At 41.7% G+C, this 25,557-nt stretch overlaps 1 protein-coding gene across 1 annotated transcript in view; it reads right to left on the bottom strand.

The window, feature by feature from the left end:
- LOC115468950 (circularly permutated Ras protein 1-like) overlaps positions 1 to 25,557 on the bottom strand; it is a 182,280-nt gene that overhangs the window by 115,928 nt on the left and 40,795 nt on the right. The window contains 5 exon segments of the mRNA XM_030201133.1: positions 5,910 to 6,061; positions 12,262 to 12,351; positions 13,321 to 13,371; positions 21,121 to 21,297; positions 24,907 to 25,001. Coding sequence (XP_030056993.1) covers positions 5,910 to 6,061; positions 12,262 to 12,351; positions 13,321 to 13,371; positions 21,121 to 21,297; positions 24,907 to 25,001 — 565 coding nt within the window.

The following is a 25,557-nucleotide window of genomic DNA, read 5'->3' as shown; positions in this document are numbered from 1 at the left end:
CACGACAGGATTGTGAAAAATTACAGAAGGACCTTACAAGACTAGGAGACTGGGCAGCTAAATGGCAGATGACGTTTAACGTGAGCAAGTGCAAGGTGATGCAAGTGGGAAAAAAGAATCCAAATTATAGCTACGTCATGCAAGGTTCCACGTTAGGAGTTATGGACCGAGAAAGGGATCTGGGTGTTGTTGTCAATAATACACTGAAACCTTCTGCTCAGTGTGCTGCTGCGGCTTGGAAAGCGAATAGAATGTTGGATATTATTAGGAAAGGTATGGAAAACAGGTGTGAGGATGTTATAATGCCGTTGTATGGCTCCATGGTGCAACCGCACCTTGAGTATTGTGTTCAATTCTGGTCGCCGCATCTCAAGTACAAACTAAAAAAATGAAAAATAAAAAATATGAAATATAAAATAAATGATACTAAAAAATATTATAATAAAAGAAATTAATAAAAAGATAATTAAATTCATAAAAAATTATTCCCAAAAGGTAGATGATGAGATTGAATCCATCGTAGAAAAAATGATAAAAATAATTACCTATTTGTTGAATTTTTCATTTTTTTAGTTTGTATCTTGTAATTTTTTCACTTTTTTAATTTTTATTTTAATTTTGTTTTATTTGTTGACTTTCAGATATAATTTTTTCAGTTTTTTTAGTCTTTACTTTTAATTTTTCTCTCTTCAGGATTTATATGATCAGACAGATATCTGTTAGGTATGTATTCAATTGATTTATATATTTAGGTTGCATGTCTGGTCACTTTGCAGCACATAGTTTACTATTCTATTATTTCATCATTATCATTATTTCATATTCAATGTTCCATATGCAATGTATAGGCTCTTTTAATTATTTTAATATGTATTTTGGTCATATTTAGTTTTATCAACGGTATACATGTAATTTGATGTTATAATTGGAATAATTCATTATTTTAAATTATAATCATGACATACTAAATATTTTATAAGAGTTTTTATACAAAAAAATTCTAAAGACTTTCTGTTATCATAATATGTATCCATTCCATATTTAAGTTTATGACATAAATATGATTATATTGTGGTATATATGTACATATGAATTGATGATATTTTACTAATTTTGATATATATGTCTTTTCATGATGTTTAGTATTATTAGCTGAGATTACATTTTAAATTTTAAGTTATTAATGTACATATAATTGTTTGTCTTGTAGTCCCTGATGCAGCCCAGTTGGGCGAAACACGGCCTGTGTCGGGCTTTCTAATTTAATTACCACCTATTTTTAATAAATATTGTTTTATCATCCACGTACCTGAAAGGAAATGGTCCTGAGTACCTGAAAAATAGGATGATCGTCCACACACCTGCCAGGCCACTAAGGTCCTCCCAATGACTTTCACTAACCACACCCTCTCCAAAAGATATTACACTTCTCCAGAGTAGCCCCCACACTCTGGAATGCACTGCCTGACAGGCTGTGCTTAACACTAGACTATCTCTATTTTAGGAAGCAGGTGAAAGCTTGGCTCTTCAACCAGGCCTTTTATGGAAGAAGTAACTAACTTGTTAGTCTCACTCACACACAGAAGGAGTGACTCGGGCTGCATATACTGCAGCAGGACATGTTTATCCGCTCCTACCCTAGCTGAGATAATATTTAACCATCTCTCTGCCCTCATGTGCAACTTTCTTTAAATCAATCACCTTACTTTCTAACTCTTCCTACTTTCTTACCTGTCTATATGTTACATCTTTGCTTTACCCTTCACTATCAATTATATCTAATATAATAAAACGCACCCTCAACGTTCTGAGGACAACGTTCTGTGAAGCCATGAAGCCATCTGACGTCACTCCCAGGCTGAAGGGTTCGTGGATTCGTGGTGTGAAGCCTTCAAGCCAGCCAGCCGTCTCTGCCCCGCCCTCGCGTCAAACGTCATGACGTCGAGGGCGGGAAAAAAAACCCAAACAAATCCGGAAGCGAAGCGTCAGGGAAGGAGGCGGCGCTCCCGACGTCTAGCCTTCCCTTCGCTGTGTTCCGCCTTCTTCTGACGTCAAGGATGACGTCAAAAGAAGGCGGAACACAGCGAAGGGAAAGCTAGACGTCGGGAGCGCCGCCTCCTTCCCTGACGCTTCACTGCCGGAACCGCCACGGAGGTAAATTTAAAAAGAAGAAAAAAAACAAAAAGGGATGCATGGATGCGAAGGGGGGGGGCATGGATGCGAAGGGGGGGGGGGAGAAGAGGGCGGGCCAGGCTGGGACATGGGAGAGAGAGGAGCATGGATGCGAGGGGGGGTCATGGAAGGGAGAGAGGGGACTTGCTGGAAAAGGATGAATGGAGGCGGCAGGGGACAGAGGAGCATGGATGGGCATGGATTGGGAGGGCAAGGCTCAGGGAGAGAGGGGAATTGCTGGAAAGGGATGAATGGAGGGGGCAGGTGACAGAGGAGCATGGATGGGCATGGATTGGAAGGGCAGGACTCAGGGAGAGGGGAATTGCTGGATAGGGATGAATGGAGGGGACAGATGGGCATGGATGGATATGGATTGCAGGGCAGGCCTCAGGGAGAGAGGGAAATTGCTGGATAGGGATGAATGGAGGGGCCAGGTGACAGAGGAGCATGGATGGGCATGGATTGGAAGGACAGGACTCAGGAAGAGAGGAATTGCTGGATAGGGATGAATGGAGGGGACAGATGGGCATGGATGGATATGGATTGCAGGGCAGGCCTCAGGCAGAGAGGGGAAATGCTGGATAGGGATGAATGGAGGGGGCAGGTGACAGAGTAACATGGATGGCCATGGATTGGGAGGGCAGGACTCAGGGAGAGAGGAGAATTACTGGAAAGGGATGAATGGAGGGGGCAGGGGACAGAGGAGCATGGATGGGCATTGATTGGGAGGGCAGGGCTCACGGACAGAGGGGAATTGCTGGAAAAGGATGAATGGAGGGGGCAGGGGACAGATGGCCATGGATTGGGAGGGCACGACTCACACTCTCTCATATACAATGTCTTTCTGACTCTCACTCTCACACACTCTGTCTCACACTGTATCACATTCACTCTCTATGTGCCACACAGTCACTCACACACTCGCTTGGTCTCATACACTCACTCTGACAGAGAATCTGTGTCTCACACACACTCTCTCTCTCGCCCATACACACACACTCTCTCTCACACTGTGTCTCACATACACACTTGCACACACTCTCATTCTCACACACACACTCTCTCACAAACACACTCACACCCAGACTCACTCTCTCTCTCACACACTCACACTTTCACTCTGACTCTCAAACAGTCACTCTCACATACACTCTCCCAAACATACACACTCCGAGGAAAACCTTGCTAGCGCCCGTTTCATTTGTGTCAGAAACGGGCCTTTTTTACTAGTCAATTATAATGTTCTATTATGCATTGTGTTGACATTGTAAGTAGTATACCATGCCATACTTTGTATTGTTTTCGAATATTTTTACTGCTGTAATTGCCTATTGCTCATGTTTGATCTATTCTTACTGTACACCGTCTTGTGTGAATTCCTTCAAAAAGGCGGTAAATAAATCCTAATAAATAAATAAAATCAGTGTTGTTAACCAGGGGCGTTGCCAGACTTCGGCAGGAGGGGGTTCCAGAGCCCGAGGTGAGGGGGCACATTTTACCCCCCCCCCCCGGGGCACTGCCGACCCCCCTGCCATTTTTGACCCTCCCTGCCACCACCACCTTTCACCCCCCCCCCCCCGGCGTCAACCCTTTTGACCCCCCTTACCGCCGTCGGGTACCTTTGCTGGCGGGGGTCCCCAACCCTCGCCATCCAAAGTCCTCTTCTCCAGCGCGGCCGCGTTGCTGATCTGCAAGCAAGGCTTCTGTTTCTGTGAGTCTGACGTCCTGCACATTGTACACTGTACGTGCAGGACATCAGACTCACAGAAACAGAAGCCTTGCTTGCAGATCAGCAACGTGGCCGCGCCGGAGAAGAGGACTTCGGCTGGCAGGGGTTGGGGACCCCCACCAGCAAAGGTACCCGATGGCGGCGGGGGGAGGGTTGGTGGCGGGAGGGGATTCGAGAGGATTGGCGGCGGGGGGCCAGGGCCAAATCTACGGGGACCCATGCCCCCGTGGCCCTACGTAGCTACGCCCCTGTTGTTAACAGCACTTAACAAGCAATAATGAGCACTAATTGACAATAATTAGAATTTACACACACAGCTCACATATTCTGTAATGCAGTGCACCTAAGTTCTTACAAGCATAGACAAAAGGGGCGTGGTTATGGGTGGGGAAATGGGCGTTCTGTGGGCATTCCAAAATTTACGCACATAGCTATAGAATATGGTCCAGTGCGTCTAAATCTATATGCTAGGATTTACACCATGTTTTCATTGGTGTAAATGCACACAAGTAGTTTTAGACACTAGGATCTCAACTAAGCATATTCTATATATCGTACCTAAATCTAGGTGCCGCTTATAGAATATGCTTATGTTTTCTGCATACATTTTTTTAGGCGCCGTATATAGAATCCCACCCTAAGTGCCCGGCATTGGGGCACCTAGACTGAGGTTTATAGAATTTCCCTTAATGTCCATCTATGAGATATTCGATGTTTGGGGTTCCCTTTTTTAGGTTTCGTTGGTGTACAAATCTTGTCAGTAGAAAAATAACCTTTCACACGGTGCATCCTTTGCCACAAGGACTGAATCTCTGCATCATCTAGAAGGGTGAAAAAATATTCCACAAGAAAAAAAAACTGTGGAAGCAAAATCCGGTGATATAAAATACTGTGAAATATGTAACCAACAGAAGAAAATTTTCCCCAAACTAACTATCAATTATTGGTGTTAACAAGCACTTAACTGGCAATAAAGAGGAGTTCTGTGTGGATCTCCCTACACCCTATTTTATAACATGCACACCTAAATTTCATAGTGCACAACTCAAAAGGGGTGTGGCTATGGGAGGAGCATGGGCAATTCAGGGACATTCCCAGAAATTGGATGTGATGTTATAGAATACCTGGATTTGTGTATCTAACTGCTATCAGTTGGGCGCAAACATTTACAGGCATAAATGCTTTTGTCCAAAGTTAGGAATGAGAAACACACTAAGCCAGTAAAGGGTGTTCTGCGCACAGGGGCCCTTTATTAAGCTGCGGTAGGGCTAACGCATGGGTAGCACACGCGAAATTGACACTACCACCAGGGTAGCGTGGGCAATTGGTGGTAATTTTGAAGTTGGCATGCACTGTTTCTCATGGTAGAAAATAATTTTCTATTTTTAATAGGCAGCACGTCCACATTGGTGTGTGCTGCCTGATTACTACATGAGTAGTGCGTGAGCCCTTTCCGCAAAGGAAATAGGTAGTGTTAAGAGCTCAGGCAGTAAATATACATGTGGTACTTTTCATACTAGTGCATAGCCATTTACTGCTCCATTTAAAAAAGGCCTTTTCCCAGCCATGGTAAAAAATGGCCCAGAACACAACAATTGCCTGCAAAAAGGTGGGATAATGTGGGGTACAAATGCAATAAATAATTTCACACATCCAAACTAGAGGTGGCCACTGTTTACTACAGCTTAATAAAAGGACCCCATAGTGCCCTTCACAGAACACTAGTTTAGTGCAAATCTTAAAGGTGCCTATGTTTAGGCGTCATTTACCGAGTCTGAGCGTTTTTGTACATGTTTTTGCTTGCATGATTTTTTTTTTAATTTAAAATTTTTATTAGATTCTCAAATGTGTCACATACAGTTAAAATCACATGAAATTCTTTCCCTTGCAGAAGTTCCAGGAAATTAACCCCTTTAGAGAGAGGTGTGCTATTTCATGTATACTAGTAAATGACCTAGGGCAAGCTGTAGAGAATATTTTCTCCTGTCAGCCTAGCTATTTTACTTACCCCTTCACCCTGGCTCTTAAAGAACTAATGCACTCCACAATGCATTTTGGGGCTGGATAGTTCAGTCCTTGCTCTGTGAGGTAGTCTGAATCCATCAGTTCATAATCCATAAGTGTCAGGGGGACACCCAGGCCATCTCCATATAAAGTAACCTGCCAAATAACAAAAATGGCAAACTGTAAAGAGTCACAATGTCTTCAAAGTAATGGGCCTACTGCCAATTTTCTACATCCAATATTTGGAAGAAAGCCAAAATGCTTGTGGAACATCTGCTGAAGGAGATTTTTTTTTACAGCTGAATGCTAGAGGTTTAGGCTCTGTAAGCAGCTGGTTTCTCTGCTGTGGCATTTGAAACTATTAAGATTTTAAAATTCATGAGTATTGAAGGTTTTATCATTCACAGTAGTTTGGTATTGATTTATAATATATTGCCTCTTATGCACTGTAATTCCTAGTAACTGGTTTATTTTATGCTGTAATCTGTAATGATCTGTATGGTATTTAGCAGAATATAAATAAGGACTAGCCGTTAAGCCCGTTAAAACGGGCGAGATTTCCAGCTACCCTCCTCGCCGCCGCTCCCTCCCCCCTCCGTGCCGGGCCCCCTGCACTGACCTGACAGCGCCTCTCACCTCCATGTGAAAGCGCTGCAGGCAGCAGCAGATTGCTCTGCTGCCTGCAGTGCTTCCACATGGAGGTGAGAGGCGCTGTCAGGTCAGTTCAGGGGGCCCGATACAGAGGGGGCGGGAGCGGCGGCGGGGATGGGGGGGAGGGTGGAGGTTGGTGCGCGCGATGTTCGTTTCCAGGCGGCAGCGGCCGACAGTCCAACTCCTTTTCTCTCTCTGTTCCGCCCTCTGACATCATCACGTCTTGACGCGAGGGCGGGACAGAGAGGGAAGTCTCTACTGCACATTTGCAGGTGAGTCGGTCACTTGCCATTTATATGTTTGATATTAGATTAGATTCTCAGTGCATCTACCTCTGAAATCTACCAAGGAATGTGTAAGTTTTTTGCTAGTTGAAGTGGGCTTAACCTTCTAACCACTGACCAAAGAATCCACAACTGTTATTAGGTCTCCTATCACTACAAAGAAAATCATAGACAAGGGCGGTGCAATATTTGTGAAAATGTGTTTTGGGGAAGGCCAGAAGGTATGCACCTCAATGGATGGCGGTAAATGCTCCCCCCCCCACCCCCCGAAATGGCCACACAGCAAGTGCTTCACTTGCTGTATGGACGTTTCTTTAAAAAAAGAAAGACCTGCCTTTTACCTGCTGCAGTAAAAGCGAGTCTCAGTGTGCAACAAAAACATGTGCCGACGCCAGCGCAAGCCCCATTTTGCCGCAGCTTCGTAAAAGATCTCCCTATGTTTTCTCTCATTCCAACAATTAAAATTACTTAAATGTGTTATGCATGGCCTGTATAGAGTCCTAGAATGACCATGTCTTAATTGTATGTTGTCGTTATGTTCTTCAAATGCATGCATTCTTTCCTATTTTTAATGGTTTTCTTTCACTTTATCACTTATTTTATAAATTTTGTAAACATTACACTGGCTCCCAATCAAGCCAGACTGTTCTTCAAAACTAGCATGATCATCTTCAAAATACTGTTTGGCATGTCTCCTGACTATATAATAGACCGGATCACACTATCACCACGAAAGAAACGCAAACCCAGAAACAAGGAGCTGCCTACTGCTACACCTGCCCGTACACAAAAACATAATCTATAAATCCATCTACACAGCGGGATTTAGCTATATAGGATCTAAATGGTGGAACTCCATCCCCAAGGCCATAAGAAACATCAAAAACTACCTTCAGTTCAGAAAGGACCTAAAGACCTACCTCTTCAAGAAATTCTAAGGATAACTACAACTGCTAGCAATGTTCCAAAACCATTTAGTAATGAAAACATAACCAACAACTTTGTAACGTTGAAACACCAATGTATTTGCTAACAACAGTCTGAATGTAAACCACATTGAACCGAAACCTAGTTTTTGGATAATTGGATATCTTTGCCTTTTATTAGAAAAGGTGGTACATCAAATTTTAAATAAACAAACATAATGGCTCTTCCTACCCCATGGAATGTCATGGCACCCATTCTTTTTCTCCCTCACCCTAAAGATCTCATACCCACCATGAACCTAATGATTCTCCTTCTCTATCTCTTTATTCCCAGAATCTCATGGATCATCTTTCAGTTTCCTCCTGTTTCCTGAGATCCATGGTTTCCTTTCTATCTCTCCTTGACCTCAAGGCTCCTACTCATTCCTTCCTTATATTTCAAGGCATCCAAACCTCTGCGGCAGTCTCTCCAGCAGTGGAAATTAACTGCAGTCTCTATAAACTCTAAAAGTGAAAGGGAATAGACCCTTTTTAAGTCCTTGAACTGACTGTTGCAGCTGTCTGGGTCGTGCCGCATCTGAATAAGTGGAACTGATGTTTCAGTCATTGTGCTGTGGCTTTCTTAAGGGTATTCAGTTTGTCTTTTTATATAGTGGTTTCTCAAACCTGATTGACTGGGGTTTGAGGTGATTTCAGTGGGAAATTAAGGTGACCAACAGACTTTCCTGCCACAATTCAAATTTGTTTTCCTGCCAAATTTCAAATTTGTGACCAACAAACTTTCCTGCAAAAATTATAATTTGTGACCGATGGACCTTCCTGCCTCAATTTCCTTCTGAAATCACTTCAAACCCCAGCCAATAAGGTTTGAAACAATCATGATGCCAGCTGCGGAAACCTAAGAGAACAAGTCCTTGAAATGTCTGCCCCACCACTGCTAGAGCTGTTGCACCTGCTGAGAGCTACAAGATCCTGGATAGCAGCAGTGATGATTCACATGGATGGCATAGGGGAGAAAGTGACAGTCTAGATGTAGGGATCAAACAGCTGCCAGCAACAGCATATGTTTCATATGGGGGGGGGGGTTCTCTTACAAAGTATGGTAGCCTGTCACTCTCACTTTTAAAAGTGGCAAGGAATAAGTGCCATGCAACAACGTTGTGCAAGGGTGCGACAGGGAGCCTTCCACCACTGAGGAGAGAATGGAGCTCTGGATATTGATATCTGCAGCTCCTGCCAGGATATTGAAGAAGAGATTATTGATACAAGACTGAGATATTACAATGAATCCAACCAATGAGGAGGAAAAGGTCACAGACAGCTCATTTTCATGAGAAAAAGAGGGCAGAATTCACCAGTTTCATCCCCAGTGGCAGTACCACAAGACTATCACTAGGAGTCACCAGAACCCAGTTCTGGAATAAGCAAGAGCAACTGAAGATCTCTCTTGCCTCAACCCCATTACGTCCCCTAGGATTTGCCAGATAGGCCAGTCAGAGGGGCCCTATAGGGGAGTAGGGTGAGTTGAGGAAGAAGAGGGGGGTGCATTGGAAACAGAGTTAGGGAGGCCATCTGAGGGGGAGACTGAATTGGTGCACCACTGGAGAGGGAATATGGCAAAATGGGGGACTTCGGGAGGGGGGAATACTGCATCCTGGCCCCTTTAAAAAATGGCCTGCATAACTTACAATATTCTATAAATTACATGCATGAGCCGTGCCTATGTTCTGCATATGCACATGTGCAATTATATGCTGTGTAAGTCACACGGGTATTTACAAAGTTGCTATAGTTACTTATAGTTTATTTAATTTACTACACCGCTTAAATACATATGATCACAGCGGTTTGCAATATAAAAAAAGATATCCATAAAAAAATAGGACAGAACCACACAATTTCCTAATCTTCAAAAAAACTAATCCCATCAGTTTGTTCCTTACATACTGGGAAGGGCAACATTAAATGCCAATTGAAAAAAAATGCACTTTTAATAAACGTTTAAAGCGTATCAAAGACGGAGTTCCCATCAATGACAGAGGAAGGGAATTCCACAATGTTGGTACCAAATTATTTTTAAAAAAGCCTTTCGTCTTGTAGATATAAAATGGGTGTCCTTCACAGCAGAAATTGTTAACAAAAGTAAATCTGCTGAGTGTACAATATGGCAAGAAACATATTTACATAGCAAACTGGACAAAGGAGACCTTGCTTGTTCATAAAAAGCCCTATAAGTCAACATTAATAACTTAAAATGAATACGATAAAAAAAAACAGGCAACCAATGGTAATGTACATATAAAGGCGTCACATGATCAAACCAAACAGTGTTACCTAACATCAGTATTGCAACATTCTGAAGTGTTTGTTGTTGTTTTTTTTTTTTTTTAATTCTCAACAGAAATACCTACCAATATCCCATTTGCATAATCAAACAACAACATAAAAAGAGGATTAACTAGAATTTGGGGAGCTATGAATGTACATACCATTATTTTAAACATTTACATGTGTAAGGGGTGTGTAAATGTTAATACCTATGTTATAGAATTGTCCTGGTTGACCACCAAAGTGGAGGAACAGGATCTACTATGAACGTATCAGATCAGACAAAGAAGCAGCGTGATCAACAGGACTGTTCTAATGATACCAGGGAGATGGAGAATATCATATACACTTTATTCCACAAATGATGTTAAAATGATGACATGGCACAGTGTTTCAGCTAATGTGCCTGCCTCCGAACTCCAGAACTGATTATCGGCTCTACCCGCATAACTTCTCAGTGTCGCTGCAGACTCAGATATTCAATGTCAGTGTCTCAACATGGCTCAGCATTGACTCTCTGGGCCTAATTTAGATGGCAGTGGCCAGCACTTTAAAAAAAAAAACACACTGCCCGCCACTGGCTGAATATTGATCCGTAAATATATCCTGCCTGATATTCAGCACTATTTAACCAGCCAAGAACAGCTACTTTCAGGTTAAATAACACTTAATCAGTTATCCACGAATATTCAATGGGGGATAGCCAGCTGTCTCTCACTGAATGTTCAAGGTCAGCGCATACCCCCAGATTCTATATTGCGCACCTAGAGATCTGAGCCAAAATCCAAGTGTATTCTATAACAACGCTTATAACCTAATTGATTAACAACTAATCAGCATTCATAGCAGCTCTTAACAAGCAATAATGCACATTAATTGGAACTAATTAGAAGTTATGCACACAACTTGCTAAGCGCATTCTGTAATGCAGTGTACATGGTTATGGGCAGGGAAATGGGCATTTCGTGGGCATACTGAAATTTACACACATAATTATAGAATATGGCCCAGTGCACCTAAATCTACATGCCAGGATTTATGCCACATTTTCATTGTTGTAAATAGATGCATGTAGTTTTAGGCGCTAGGATGTCAACCAAGTGAATTCTATATATTGTGCCTAATTCTAGCTGCCACCACTTATACAATACACTTAGCTGGCACCAGTGGCGTTCCTAGCCTGCATTGCACCCGGGGCGGATCGCCGATGCGCCCCCCCCCCCCCCCGGCGAAATGACACCTTCCCCCCTAGGGTGCACGCCGCTGGGGGGGTGCCGCGGCGCGCGCCTGTCAGCGCCGAAAAGTTCGCTAACTTCGCTCGTTCACTGCTGCTCCCTCTGCCCGGGAACAGGAAGTAACCTGTTCCGGGACAGAGGGAGCTGCAGCGAACGAGCGAAGATAGTGAACTCGGAGCCAGGTGCGCACCGCGGTACCCCCCAGCGGCGTGCACCCGGGGCGAACCGCCCCCCCCCTTGGTACGCCACTGGTTGGCACTGATTTCTGTGCCAATTTTTTAGGTGCCTTATATAGAATCTTCCCCATAATGGCTAACTGGATATATCACGAGATTCAGCCAGTTATCTGAAATATTCAAATGCTGGCTGGCTAAGTTTTGTGACCACATTGGGTCGCATAAATATCAGATCTATCTTGGGCCACTATGAACTTAGCCAGCCAGCACTAAATATTGACTTAGCTGGCTAAGTTTATAGCGGCCAGAAATAAATTGGATATTTAATACTAGTCACTGGAAACGGCCCGGCATTGAAAATCCAGGCTCTTAGCAAGGCTGCCTCCAGTGGTCTGACTATCGGCCCTATTGTCTTTACTCAGCCATTTTGCAGTCATTGCTTGGTAATTTTGGCAATTAGCATATGGTAACAGTAGATATTGCACTAGTAAAAAGGCCCCAAATTTATTTAAATTACGCTTTTAATAAAAGTACCAGGAGGACAATATGGCCATATGTTTACAAGCTAAGATAATTTGTTCTGCATTATGATAGAAGGATGAAAATTCTCATTGTATGAGAGACTACACAATCCCACCCTTCCTCATTCTCTTAAGCCTTGAAAACATCTTGGGCAGACAGTAAAAATCTGGTCTAAAGATGTGTACTGTACCAAGAACTGAACTGTTCCAGTTGGTGGTTCATGCAAATGCTTACCACATCATTAAAGGTAACCAGAGCCACAGGCCTTGTAGGGGAGGAATACATTAATGAATCCAGGGACCGTGTGATAGCATCTTGAATGCCCTGAAACAACCAGAAAAGAAGGCTACAAATGAATGAAGCACAAGGAAAATAAGGGAAAGGGAAATGTCTCTTTTCAGTAAAATTCTGTTATGGTGGGATCAAAAAAAACAAAACAAAGCATCATGGGAAATTATTGACTACCTATTGGAAAGGCACAGGTCCTTGTAAATCAGTGTCTAAAATATGAGATACCAACTCTCACCTGTGGCAACTAATAACTTATATCAGGAATGCAAATTATTGAAAACCATTTGCTGAAGTCCATAGGCCAAACCTGACCTTTTAGATTTTAACTTTATATGTCCTCCATTCTTTAACTTACTTTCTTCAGAGCCTCAGTGGCGATACCCAGTGGCTTTCAGATCTCATACCACCATGATTTACTCGCCCACTTTGTCATCAGTCCTTTATTATTTCCTTAGAAATTCTTAATTAACTTAGAATTAAATATTGTAATACTCATCTGCTATATGTGCAACTTCTCTCATTTGTCAGCTCAGTGGGGTACTCTTCTGACATGACTCATGTTTTACTATATGCTATCTCAAGGAAAACCCTCAATTTATTTACCCTGACCCACCTTGCCAACTTGTGTCACAACTCCTTAGCACTTTAAGTTGTACTGCTTGAATGCACCAGTTCAACTATGGAATGTATGGTATTATATGAATTTTTATGTTTATTGTTTGTGCACGTAAGATATTTATATGATTCCTTTTTTATGATGTTTGTTATATTTTATCTGTATGTTTTATGTTGATTCCTAGTATATTACCCCTGATGCAGCCCATGTACAGGCAAAACATGGCCCATGTCAGGTATTTTTAAGGACTTTGGATTTTTAATAAGGAGTTGTATCTTCACCCCTATTTGAGATCTGCTCTTTGTTTCTACATTTGTGGTGTTGTGGATCTTTGGAATTATGTGAGGAGTTCTTCACTTCCTGAGCTGACGGTGGTGCAAAGTTACCTGCATTCGTGACACATGCACTGAAGTCTGCCTTTTATTCACAGCCTTGACCTATGAGAAGAAAGGACTGGTTAGTAAATTATTGTTTTCTTGGCATTTACTTTTGTCAGTATTTGTGACAATCCTGTTCCTTCGATGTTCATAATCTTTGACATTCCAAGGCTCTAACATTTTGCCATCTGTTTACCTTTGAGAACATATCTCCCAACCTGAGGTTTCCCCTAATAGCCAAAGTTTCAAACAGATTTGACAACATCTCTGCTCTAATGTTACAGACTTGGAGAACAAGGCAGCATTCCAATCAATTGCCGCCTGATTACAAAGTACAAAAATGTAGTTTGCTTGCCTGAATTGAAGCTTTTGCCAGCAGACTGAGAAAGCCAGAAATGAACAAAAACATCTTTAAAATGTAATGCCAACAGCAATTTCAGAGAAAACTTAAGAGAGGAAAAACTTGTCCCAAGAGATCCCTTCTCTCTCAAAGAATATGGCACCTGCCATTGAGACGATAAGGGGTAGGAGAAAACATTGCCATCAGTGACTGACTGGGAACAGCTGTTAGTTCTGTGTTTTCTCTTTAAATTAAACTGGAATGTGAATTGCAGTAGAAGTCATCATTCACTGGTAATTCAGCATACACTAATATGTCACTGCTAATTCACATAGAAAGAATGCAGTGAAACAGTACTGCATCTGAACTGCAAGAATGCTGCAAATGAGCGGAATAGTAGAAAAGTGGACCAAGCCATCGTTGCTCTTATACCTCAGTCATGATTTGTTTTGCATGATCGAATGGCCCTTGATCCACACTTCACTTTCCTTCCTTGACTTCACACTCCTATTTAACCCTTTCACTCTCTGTTAGCCCATCATATTGAAGCCCTAGCCAAATAGCATGAGGAAGAATGTATATGTGTGGTGATTTAGGAATGATGTTGTGTCTTCTGAAATTTCCTTTTCAGTTATGTTAAGATTTTACAGCTATCCCTTACATGGTGCATGTACCCCAGCCCTGCTGAAATGAGCAGCCCTGACAGCTGTTTCCCAGGCTCTGTGTCATATGGAAATTAATCACAAGAGCTAAATTTTCTAACACTCGCAAGGCAATTAGCCATAGTTTATAAAGGAGACAGCAGCAGATAAGACCATTTGGCCCAACCACACTTGCAATGAGACACTCAAAGGCTCCCATTAGGCATTTAGGAGGTAATTATCGAAAGGTTGCATGCAATGGGTTTGGGTATGCAACTTATAGAATGGGGACTAATGGCAGTTAAATGCATAACTAAAAATTAGTGCCTGTTAAGGCCAATTATTAGTACTTATCACCAATTACGTGCCTATGTATTACCCATTAGGCAATTAATTTGTGTAACTGACCCTATTCTATAACCATGCACCCCACTGCATACCTACTTTGGGACACCATTTATAGAGTTTGGGAGTTAATATGTTTTAAAGAAACAAGTTTCATTTTTGTAAGTCCTTAAATTGGACGTCCAAATCGGTATAATCGAAACCCGATTTAGGACATCTCCAACTGCACTCCGTCGCAAGGATGGCCAAGGGGGCGTGTCGGAGGCGTAGCTAAGGCGGGACTTGGGCGTGCCTAACACTTGGACGTCTTTGACCCCATTATCGAAAAAACAAGGATGTCCCGGACAAACACTTGGACGTTTTCACCTGACCTGTTTTTCTTACGACAGGCACAAAAAGGTGCCCAAAATGACCAGATGACCACCAGAGAGAACAGGGGATGACCTCCCCTTACTCCCCCAGTTGGTCACTAACCCCCTCCCACCCTGAAAAAACATCTTTCAAAATATGTCGTGCCAGCCTCTATGCCAGCCTCAGATGTCATACCCAGTTCCATGAGAGAGCATGCAGGTCCCTGGAGCAGTTTTAGTGGGTACTGCAGTGCACTTCAGACAGGCGGACCCAGGCCCATACCCCCCCTACCTGTTACATTTGTGGAGGGAACAGTGAGCTCTCCAAAACCCACCACAAACCCACTGTACCCATATATGGGTGCCCCCCTTCACCCGTAAGGGCTATGGTAGTGGTGTACAGTTGTGGGTAGTGGGTTTTGGGGGGCTCAGCACACAAGGTAAGGGAGCTATGTTTCTGGGAGCAATTTATGAAGTCCACTGCAGTGCCCCCTAGGGTGCCCGGTTGGTGTCCTGGCATGTCAGGGGGACCAGTGCACTACAAATGCTGGCTCCTCCCATGACCAAATGACTTGCATTTGGCCGTTTTTGACATGGACATCTTTGGTTTTGAAATCGCCAAAGTCAGAAACATCCATGTCTAGGGACGTCCAAATTTAAGGATTTGGACGTTTCTGATGGTATTTTCGAAATAAAGATGGGCATCCATCTTGTTTCAAAAATACGGGTTTCCCTGCCCCTGGATTTCGCTGTTTTGCAAGGACTTCCAAATCGCAACTTGGACATCCCTTTTGAAAATGCCCTCTTTATAGCCTTGTTTGGGAAAGAATGTATAAATTAGTAGTCTAAGTGGAGCTGACAGAATTAAGAATATAGGGCCTTATTCTATAAAAGTTGCTCCTAAATTTACTCTCCTAAAAACTGTATGCTCTTAATTTTTTAGCATAATTTACGCTCCTGAATTTATGCTCCTAAATTATGAGTATAATCTATTTGGAGCATAGAATATACTCATAATTTAGGAGGATAAATTTAGGAGCATAAATATTTAGGAGTATAACCTTTATAGTATAAGGCCCATAAGGTATGTCATGCTGTATCAGACTAAGGGTCCATCAAGCCCAAAATCCTGTCTTCAACAGTGACAATCTGCATCATATTCAGTACCCAGCAGATCCCAAAGAATATGTCTATTCCTTGTTCACTTCCAGGCATAGGATTCAAGTCCCCACTGATTTACTTCCCTTCTAGCATCATGAACTTGACTCATCAGTTCCTTGCTTGACCCAGTAGCCTTCAAGTTGCCGAAAGAACTTCTTCATATCTAGTAACTCCTTTTCTAATCCTGAGAACCAAGTATTTTCTCAGAGGGATGACCACTGATCCCTGATAACCTACACTAGCCTAGTTTAGTTTAATATTTACATCTATGTGTCCCACCTCTCTCCTTGCCCCTTCCCCTTTCCAACTAGGGCTCAAAGTGGCTTCAAGCTCAACAGCAAGTATTACTCCTTTCATAGCCTAGATTTACTGCACCACCCAGTTATTGAAGAAGCACCATGTTCCTGGAGTGATACCCAAGTGCACTTTATAATTTCATCTCACAAAATAATCTTAACTTTAGAATTGTTTACTTTGGGAAATATTAATTTGCATCTTGAAAATTGTTCAGATTTAAATGTTTGAGATTTTTATGATTTTGGCACCCTAGGCTTATTATTTACCTCCATTAAAATTACACATGAGAAGGATCATCATCCTGATTTATTTACGTATTTAGGAAACTCAAATCTGAATGTCCGTTTTGTTAATATCTCTTGGCATCCAGTTCTTTGGTCAGCATTTTGAACTGGAATTTACTGCCTATTGGAAATTTCTGAAATCAGTTCATAAATCTCAAATTAAAATACTATAAATCAAGATGGAAAATTGATATAGATCTATTTGGTCTTTTCTTACCCCCTGGTTGCAGGGTGATTTAGGGCATCCCCAGGAAATTACTGAACATTAGATCCTATGAAAGATTTGTGATTAAGAGACATAAATGCTGCCCGTGGTATAAAAGAAACTTTTGGAGTTAAAGCAAAAATGTAGAAGCCTAGAAAGGTAGTGGAGAAAATCCTGTCAAAATTCTATTCAACTGAGATCAGCTTGGAGGGATGTGAGTCAAGTGTATAAAAAACATCTATTATTATTGAAGATAATATGTATTTTACTCCAATTTTATGAGCTGGTTGTTGTGATTTACAACTGTGTTTGTTTTACTGCAGCCATACTGTGTGAAAAATCATTAAGAGTTGTCGCAGTTCATTATTTCTCTGTCTGCACTGATTTATCACAGATGTCGTGGTTTGTTGCAATTGACACCTTGCTTCTATGAGATTGTGAAAATTAATGTTCATAATCTGCTATACTGAATGTTTTGACTCCTGAAGCAGGCACTTTTGCACTGAAACGCAGATCTGCATCAAGTCTATACAATTGTACTTTACTACTACTATTAACATTTCTAGAGCGCTACAAAGTGTACGCAGCGCTGTACAAACACAGAAGAAAGACAGTCCCTGCTCAAAGAGCTTACAATCTAATAGACAAAAAGTAAAGCATTTAAATTTAAAATATTTAAGCAGTCAAGCACAAGAGAACAGTCACAGAAGGACAGAAGATGTTGAAGGGTGGTCAGTGTGATTAGGTGTAACTCTGGTTGGAGTAGTGGGAGAAGGTGATAGAAGAATAGAAATGGGTGAGGTAAAGTAATGAGTGGGTTGATAGGGAGGTTATATAAGACATGTCACTCTAGGGGTGGGTGGGTAGAGGGGTAGGGTGGGTAGGATTAAGTCTAAAGCAGGAGAAGGTATTCTCTGCAGCCTATCTGTGAGATGGAAAATGCTCTCTGAAGCTGCTGCTATAAGTTGTTAGTTTTCTCTCCCTGAAAGAGATCCAAGCCACACCCACGAAGTTCAAACTGTCAGTGGGGGTGAGGGGAGGAAATGGCAGTGCTTGATGAAAAAGAGAGCTCAGTTTGATAGGAGATATACTATAGGATGTCATTCTGAGGCCAGGCTAAGTCTAAAGCAGGAGAAGGTATTCTCTGCAGCCTATCTGTGAGATGGAAAATGCTCTCTGAAGCTGCTGCTATAAGTTGTTAGTTTTCTCTCCCTGAAAGAGATCCAAGCCACACCCACGAAGTTCAAACTGTCAGTGGGGACGGTGAGGGGAGGAAATGGCAGTGCTTGATGAAAAAGAGAGCTCAGTTTGATAGGAGATATACTATAGGATGTCATTCTGAGGCCAGGCTAAGTCTAAAGCAGGAGAAGGTATTCTCTGCAGCCTATCTGTGAGATGGAAAATGCTCTCTGAAGCTGCTGCTATAAGCAGGGTTGCCAGGTGGAAAATTTTTTCCAGCCCACTGGAGCCCAAAAAACAGCCCAAAAACCGCCCAAAACACAAACCCCCGCCCCTGACACCCCCACCCCCGCGTCATCACCCCCGCCCCCCGCCGTCATAAACCCCGCCCCCGCCGTCACCAGCCCCGCCTCCTACGTCACCGGCCCCGCCTCCCCGTCATCGGCCCCGCCTCTTACGTCATCGGCCCCGCCTCCCCGTCATCGGGCCCCGCCTCCCCGTCATCCGCCCCGCCTCCCACGTCATCGGCCCCGCCTCCCACGTCACTAACCCCGCCCAAAACGTCATTAACCCCACCCAAAACGTCACCAACCCCGCCCCCCCGCGGCCGAAAAAAAACCGCTCCGAAGCACAAAAACCAGCCCAAAAAACCGCAACCCGCCGCGGGCAAAAATTTCCCGCGGCGGGTCGCGGAAAACCGCCCAATTGGGCGGTAAACCGCCCACCTGGCAACACTGGCTATAAGTTGTTAGTTTTCTCCCCCTGAAAGAGATCCAAGCCACACCCACGAAGTTCAAACTGTCAGTGGGGAGGGTGAGGGGAGGAAATGGCAGTGCTTGATGAAAAAGAGAGCTCAGTTTGATAGGAGATATACTATAGGATGTCATTCTGAGGCCAGGCTAAGTCTAAAGCAGGAGAAGGTATTCTCTGCAGCCTATCTGTGAGATGGAAAATGCTCTCTGAAGCTGCTGCTATAAGTTGTTAGTTTTCTCTCCCTGAAAGAGATCCAAGCCACACCCACGAAGTTCAAACTGTCAGTGGGGACGGTGAGGGGAGGAAATGGCAGTGCTTGATGAAAAAGAGAGCTCAGTTTGATAGGAGATATACTATAGGATGTCATTCTGAGGCCAGGCTAAGTCTAAAGCAGGAGAAGGTATTCTCTGCAGCCTATCTGTGAGATGGAAAATGCTCTCTGAAGCTGCTGCTATAAGTTGTTAGTTTTCTCCCCCTGAAAGAGATCCAAGCCACACCCACGAAGTTCAAACTGTCAGTGGGGAGGGTGAGGGGAGGAAATGGCAGTGCTTGATGAAAAAGAGAGCTCAGTTTGATAGGAGATATACTATAGGATGTCATTCTGAGGCCAGGCTAAGTCTAAAGCAGGAGAAGGTATTCTCTGCAGCCTATCTGTGAGATGGAAAATGCTCTCTGAAGCTGCTGCTATAAGTTGTTAGTTTTCTCTCCCTGAAAGAGATCCAAGCCACACCCACGAAGTTCAAACTGTCAGTGGGGAGGGTGAGGGGAGGAAATGGCAGTGCTTGATGAAAAAGAGAGCTCAGTTTGATAGGAGATATACTATAGGATGTCATTCTGAGGCCAGGCTAAGGATGTCATTCTGAGGCCAGGCTAAGTCTAAAGCAGGAGAAGGTATTCTCTGCAGCCTATCTGTGAGATGGAAAATGCTCTCTGAAGCTGCTGCTATAAGTTGTTAGTTTTCTCTCCCTGAAAGAGATCCAAGCCACACCCACGAAGTTCAAACTGTCAGTGGGGAGGGTGAGGGGAGGAAATGGCAGTGCGTGATGAAAAAGGACATAGGGGCTGATGCTGAAAGGTTGCCATTAAAACCCCCATGCGTTTAGATCCGCTGTTGAAGTTACCAATTTCAAAATAGCAAGTAATGCTCAAAGGAAATTACACGCAAATGAACTGCACACAATTCAGCAAACAGTTCAGTAGGGGAAAGCGCCTAGCGCATGCGTAGAACAGTCATTTGCTAAACGTCGATGCTGTACACATGCCCAAGGAAAAGCTACAATGCGTTTTCCATGGATGCACCTCCACAACGTGCTGCAGCCTTTTTTAAAAGTTCCATGACAACTTTTTTACAGTTTCTTTTTGTAGGGTTCCACGACAACTTTCAAGCCCTTGGGGAGTTTATTGTTTATATATGCATGTATGAAAGCCATGCATAGCTTTATTTTCCAGCCATGGATGCACCTCCACAACATACTTCAGCCTTTTTCTTTTGTTCCATGACAACTTTTTCACAGTGCTGTTATGTGTGAGACACACACACACACGTGACAATATTTAACAAACGTGCAAATACTATTAAAATATGACAGCAGACTGCTTTGCCGAGAAGCTGTCATACAATGTCAGCTCCAGACCTCCTGGAAAACTGTAGGTGCTCCTTTCTGTGCATCGTTTCAGAATTGGCTGTGCATCACTCGGAATTTTCATTTTAATACTAATCAGCTTGTTGAAATACATTTGCATAGGATTCATTGGCTGCGACCACGAACGATAAGATCACTGCAGAACCTTTTTGTGGCATTACTCACTGAATAGCTTGAACACTGAACTGGCTAGAACCAGTTTGATTTATTCTTACTGTACACTGCCTTGAGTGAATTCCTTCAAAAAAGTAGGAAATAAATCCTAATAAAAACATTTTTTTAAAAATCGGACATTGCTAGCACAGTAAGCTTTGTGCATTCAGGGTCTTACTGAAAGTTGAGTCTATTCAACTGTACCTTAAGAATTTAATGAGAGTTTCTCTAGAAGAAATTGTATTTTAACTTTTTGTTAATAAATTCTTTTTTATCTTTACCCTTGTGTTGGAACTGAATTTGTCCTCCCCCACCTCTTTCTTTTTTATTGTGTTTTTTTATTTTAATGCTGGGGGCTCATCTTCTTCTCTTTTGAGTTCCTATCAACATAACTTCAACTGACATGCAAAACTGAGCTGTATCCCAGTTTGACAGTTGCATGCAGCTTTCAGCTTTACCTCTGACGTGACAGACATGCTTCCTGAAATATCCACACAGAAAACAATCAAGGGCTCCTCTACATTTGCGTAGTTGGTGAATGGGGCAGAGACAAAGGTAACATCATTGAAGAGTCTATAGGGCTGGCAGAAGAGTCTAATGGAGTTCAATTTCTGGCAAAATTCACAGGTCCATACCTAAAGAGACAGCAAAATTGAGGAGTAATGAGTATAAAGATATTTTTTTCATTTAGTAGTCAGCCATTAGCATGTCACATTAAGGGCCTCATAGATGAAAACATTTCTGAGGTAAGTCTATAAAGAGGGAACCACGTTTAGCCACCAGGAATGGATATAAATGACATAATACAGGCAGATGTGTGTATATATGTGTACATACACATGTAAATGCCAATATACTGGCTAGTTCTATTCTTATTAGATACGATGGTGTGTAGTTAGAAGGTGGGCGTACACATGCCCATGGGAGGAGCTGGCAAAGTTGGGTGAGGCAGGCTAGTTAAAGCATGTAAATTGTAGACTACTGTAGATCATGCATCGTCTTAGTATCTAAGTGCAAGCATTTACACCATTCTATTGCTGGAGGAAGTGGTCAGTCTTGTTTACAAGTGTATCTGAGCTGCTACACCACTATCTATAAAGAAAAGGTAAACCCTACTTTCTTTTATAAAAGAAAGTAGGTGCTTACCTTTCTTTATAGAATAGGCTGCAGATAGGTGCATTCTTGGTGCCTTAAAATAGGCATTTTTTTTCATCATAGAACAGCAATTTAGGGATCCTTTTACTAAATGGTGGTAAACGTGGCCCACTGTGGCATCAGTGCATAGGACTGTTGTGCAACGAGGCTACTTTTTACCACCGCCGGTTAAAAAGGCCTTTTTTTTAAAGGGCCAATAAATGGCATGTGGTAATTAAAAATTGCTGCGCAACCATTTACTGCTGGAGCTCTTACCACCACCTATTTAAGAGGTGGTGTGAGTTCCAGTGGTAACACAGTGGTAAATAGGCAGCGCACAGCCACTGCCCGATTACTGCCGGGCACCAGCCCCAGTGCTAGAAAATGCAAGGTATTTTCTAGTGCCAGAAATGGCGGGCAGGAAAACCAGAAATACCGTTGGGCTCCTGAGTGAGCCAGCGGTACGGTCGATTTGCCATGTGCCATGCCAACTGTAGCCTGCCACCCTTTGGTACAAGGGCCCCTAGCATTTAAGATAATTTACAGTTGTCTGTATGAAATAATAGGGAGGTGTATAGTCAAACCATTTTGTGTTATGAATTTTTAGAAATTTTTGGAGTATTTGGGTGTTTTTTTTTCCAACTCACACATTTGGTTTAATAAAAAAAAATTAATGCATTTACAGAAACATTGACTGCTGCTGATTAAATATTGTCCCTAATTTTACATCTGGATACCAGTGCTGAATATCTGGCTATAAGCTCTCGAATGGAAGTTATGTATTTATTTATTTTAAATACATATAATCCACCTACAGCCTTGGCGGATTACAAAAAAACACACACAATAAAAACATAATAACTAAAGAAAACAAAGTCCTTATCCACTTAAGCCTCTTTTTGTTTCCAAAGTACATGTACAAAAACATCTCTTTCTGCTGCCACAGTCCAGCAACAATTCTTTAACCTTATGATGAATGCTTGTTTGCTTGCATCTTTGGAATATCTGGTACCTTCCTTTCATTTAATTGGAGTCCCGTTTCCCTCCTTTAATCTTTTTTTTTTTTTGTAAACTGCTTTGGTTTGTATTTCAAAATTAGCGGTATAGCAAATCCAATAAACGATGTACTAAAACATCTCTTTCTACTGCCATCTAACATTTAAAACTGCCTGCACAAATATATCTTCTAAAGCTCCTTTAGTGTGTTGTGTCTTTACACAACCGTAAAACCCATGTTATGCAGTTATCCAGGCACTGGCGAAATTCAAGCCAGCATCCAGATAACTACTTGGATAAAAATTGAGCAATCTTTTTGCTGGTTACATAGTTATTTATTTATTTATTGGGATTTCTTAACCACCTTTATGAAGAGATTCACCCAAGGTGGTGTACAGTTTAACATAAAACTTATAATTTTGTTGACAGCATAACAATAGTGCAATGACCAAGTGTAAACATAAATACAATAAATGAGGTAAACTTGAAAACAGCAACTTGAAAACTTAATAATAGGACTACCAGTTAAACTCCTCCCAGGCTTTACCTCCAGAATGCTTTGGTGATGAGACACTCTGGATTCTCAGTGGCATTTATGGTGACTAAAATTGAATGCGCAAATTTGGCAGTGTGGTCAAATTGCATGTATAATGTAATTGAGTAACAAGCCAATTGGTGCTGATAATTGGCCAATAAGAAGCAATTATCAGCACTAATTGGTAGTAATTAGAATTTGCACACACAACTTTCTAAGCATATCCTGTAAAGTAGTGCACGTAAATTCTAATGCATGGATCTCAATAGGGGACATATGGAGCTGGTGAACAGTAACTTTTTCTGGTAAATGCCACTGAATATCACCTTATTCTTTCCAAAATCCCATTCAGCCACAGCATTTTTTGAACCATAGATCTATACTGCTGGACTCAGTACAACTTGACTGTCTGGGGGTGACAAGGGCTAGGTGAAAATGGAGAGGAAGGCTATTTTTCTTAAAGTCTGTGGCCACCTTTTGCATATGCTTTTTGGGACTCTCTTTTCTTTAAGAAAATTGCTTCTTTTCTGAAGCCTGAATCCCTTTTACATGGTTTATTACACTGTTGCTTTGTTGGAATTTATTATTTCCATTATCTATTTTCTTTTGCACTGTATAGTGTTTGTTTCTTGTACATTTATCTTGTATATTATGTTAATTCAATAATTAAAAAGTAAGACAAAGAAAAACTTCATATAACATATTTGCTCAATTTGGAAAACATCAATAATCAAAAATTATGTCCAGAAAATCTCTGTTAAGAGGCTTGTGTATCTTGGGGAAAAATCCCCTCTCTTATGTTTTTTTTTATACACTCATTCTTCATTACAAAAATAGATTTATGTAGGCAATAGGCTATCACAACATATATTTTAAAATGATTGCCATGACTCCTTCTGGAAAAGCAGTTGACACAGGCGGATTTTCACTGAAAAACAGCCTGTGTCTGTCTTCTTTGAATACAAAATTTTTGATTGTCCCAGCCTTGAAGGCCCTTGTGTGCTTTTTTGGTTTTGTTTTGGTTGGTTGTGTACAGGTGTTCTGAATGGAATTCATGGAAACTATACACCAGCAGAAACACTCTGACTTATGCAGTTCATAGGCAGATTTGTAGGAACAGAGGAAAGATAGAAAGTGTTCATGTGACCATCTATGGTTGCTCTTTCTTCTGCATTTTCCTATTATCTTTTATCAGCCTGTAATTATTAATCTTTTGTTTATTAACTACCACATGCATATTTCCTTCTACAACAGTTTGTCCAAACATAAGCATTTCTCATTATTACACTGGTACTCAAAAATTCTAAACAGTTCAGACAAATATTTATAGCTACTGATAACATTGATATCATTGAAGTGCTATGATGGAAAACAGGGTGCTCTGAGTCTTTAGGCACCACTGAGCACATTTAATTCTGAGTACTAATAATATTTTTCATGTATATGGTTTTGGTGATAGTTTGATAAAATGATAAAGATAAAATTAGTAAAATTAATAACATATAGATTTATACCAAATAATTTAGAAGAAATTATTGTTTCCTAGATCTTATAAGGACATATTTACACTGGCACTCACCAGGCCTCTCTGGTCCTGCTTCACTGTGCTGATAGCAGACATAGCAGCTGAGCAGCCCTCACACAGTACTGTGGGGCCATTGCCTTTATGTGGGGCTGCAATCAGAAGAGAACGGAAGGAGATTAACAAATTTAGCATGCATTGAAATTTCCTAGAAAAGGAACGTCCATAAACAAGTTGTAGTTGATACCTTTTTACTGGACTAATCTACTGTCTTGGTGAAACTTTCAAGAATTATCTTCTCTTCATCAGCTTGTCAAGATATTTTAAGTAAGTCAAAGAAAAATATCACTTACAACTTGTTTGTTGACTCTTATTTTCCACATATCCAGTGGACTTATAGAGCAACCATAATTATCTACGCTAGCAAATGAATTCATTAAAGATCACTTTTTCTCCCTTGTTCTTCTATGAGAGATAGCATTAAAGTATATGATTTCAATTACAGTGCTGAACCTCAACCTCTTCCCAATCTCCTTGTTATTCCCTCCATCTCTAAGTTGCATCGTGATTCCTCTCAAATAGCGGCCTTTTCCTGCATTGCTCCTTCTCTTTGGAATTCCCTACATGTCCTGCATTATTTTTTTACCGTCAGACAATAAATGAAAGAACGGTCCTCAAACCTTTTTTTTTTCTGGGATTTTTGAGTGA

This window comes from Microcaecilia unicolor, chromosome 4, assembly GCF_901765095.1.
Source record: "Microcaecilia unicolor chromosome 4, aMicUni1.1, whole genome shotgun sequence".
In the NCBI taxonomy this organism is placed as follows: domain Eukaryota; kingdom Metazoa; phylum Chordata; class Amphibia; order Gymnophiona; family Siphonopidae; genus Microcaecilia; species Microcaecilia unicolor.
The sequence above is the reverse complement of the archived record's forward strand: the minus strand, read 5'-3'. Positions and strand labels throughout refer to the sequence as shown.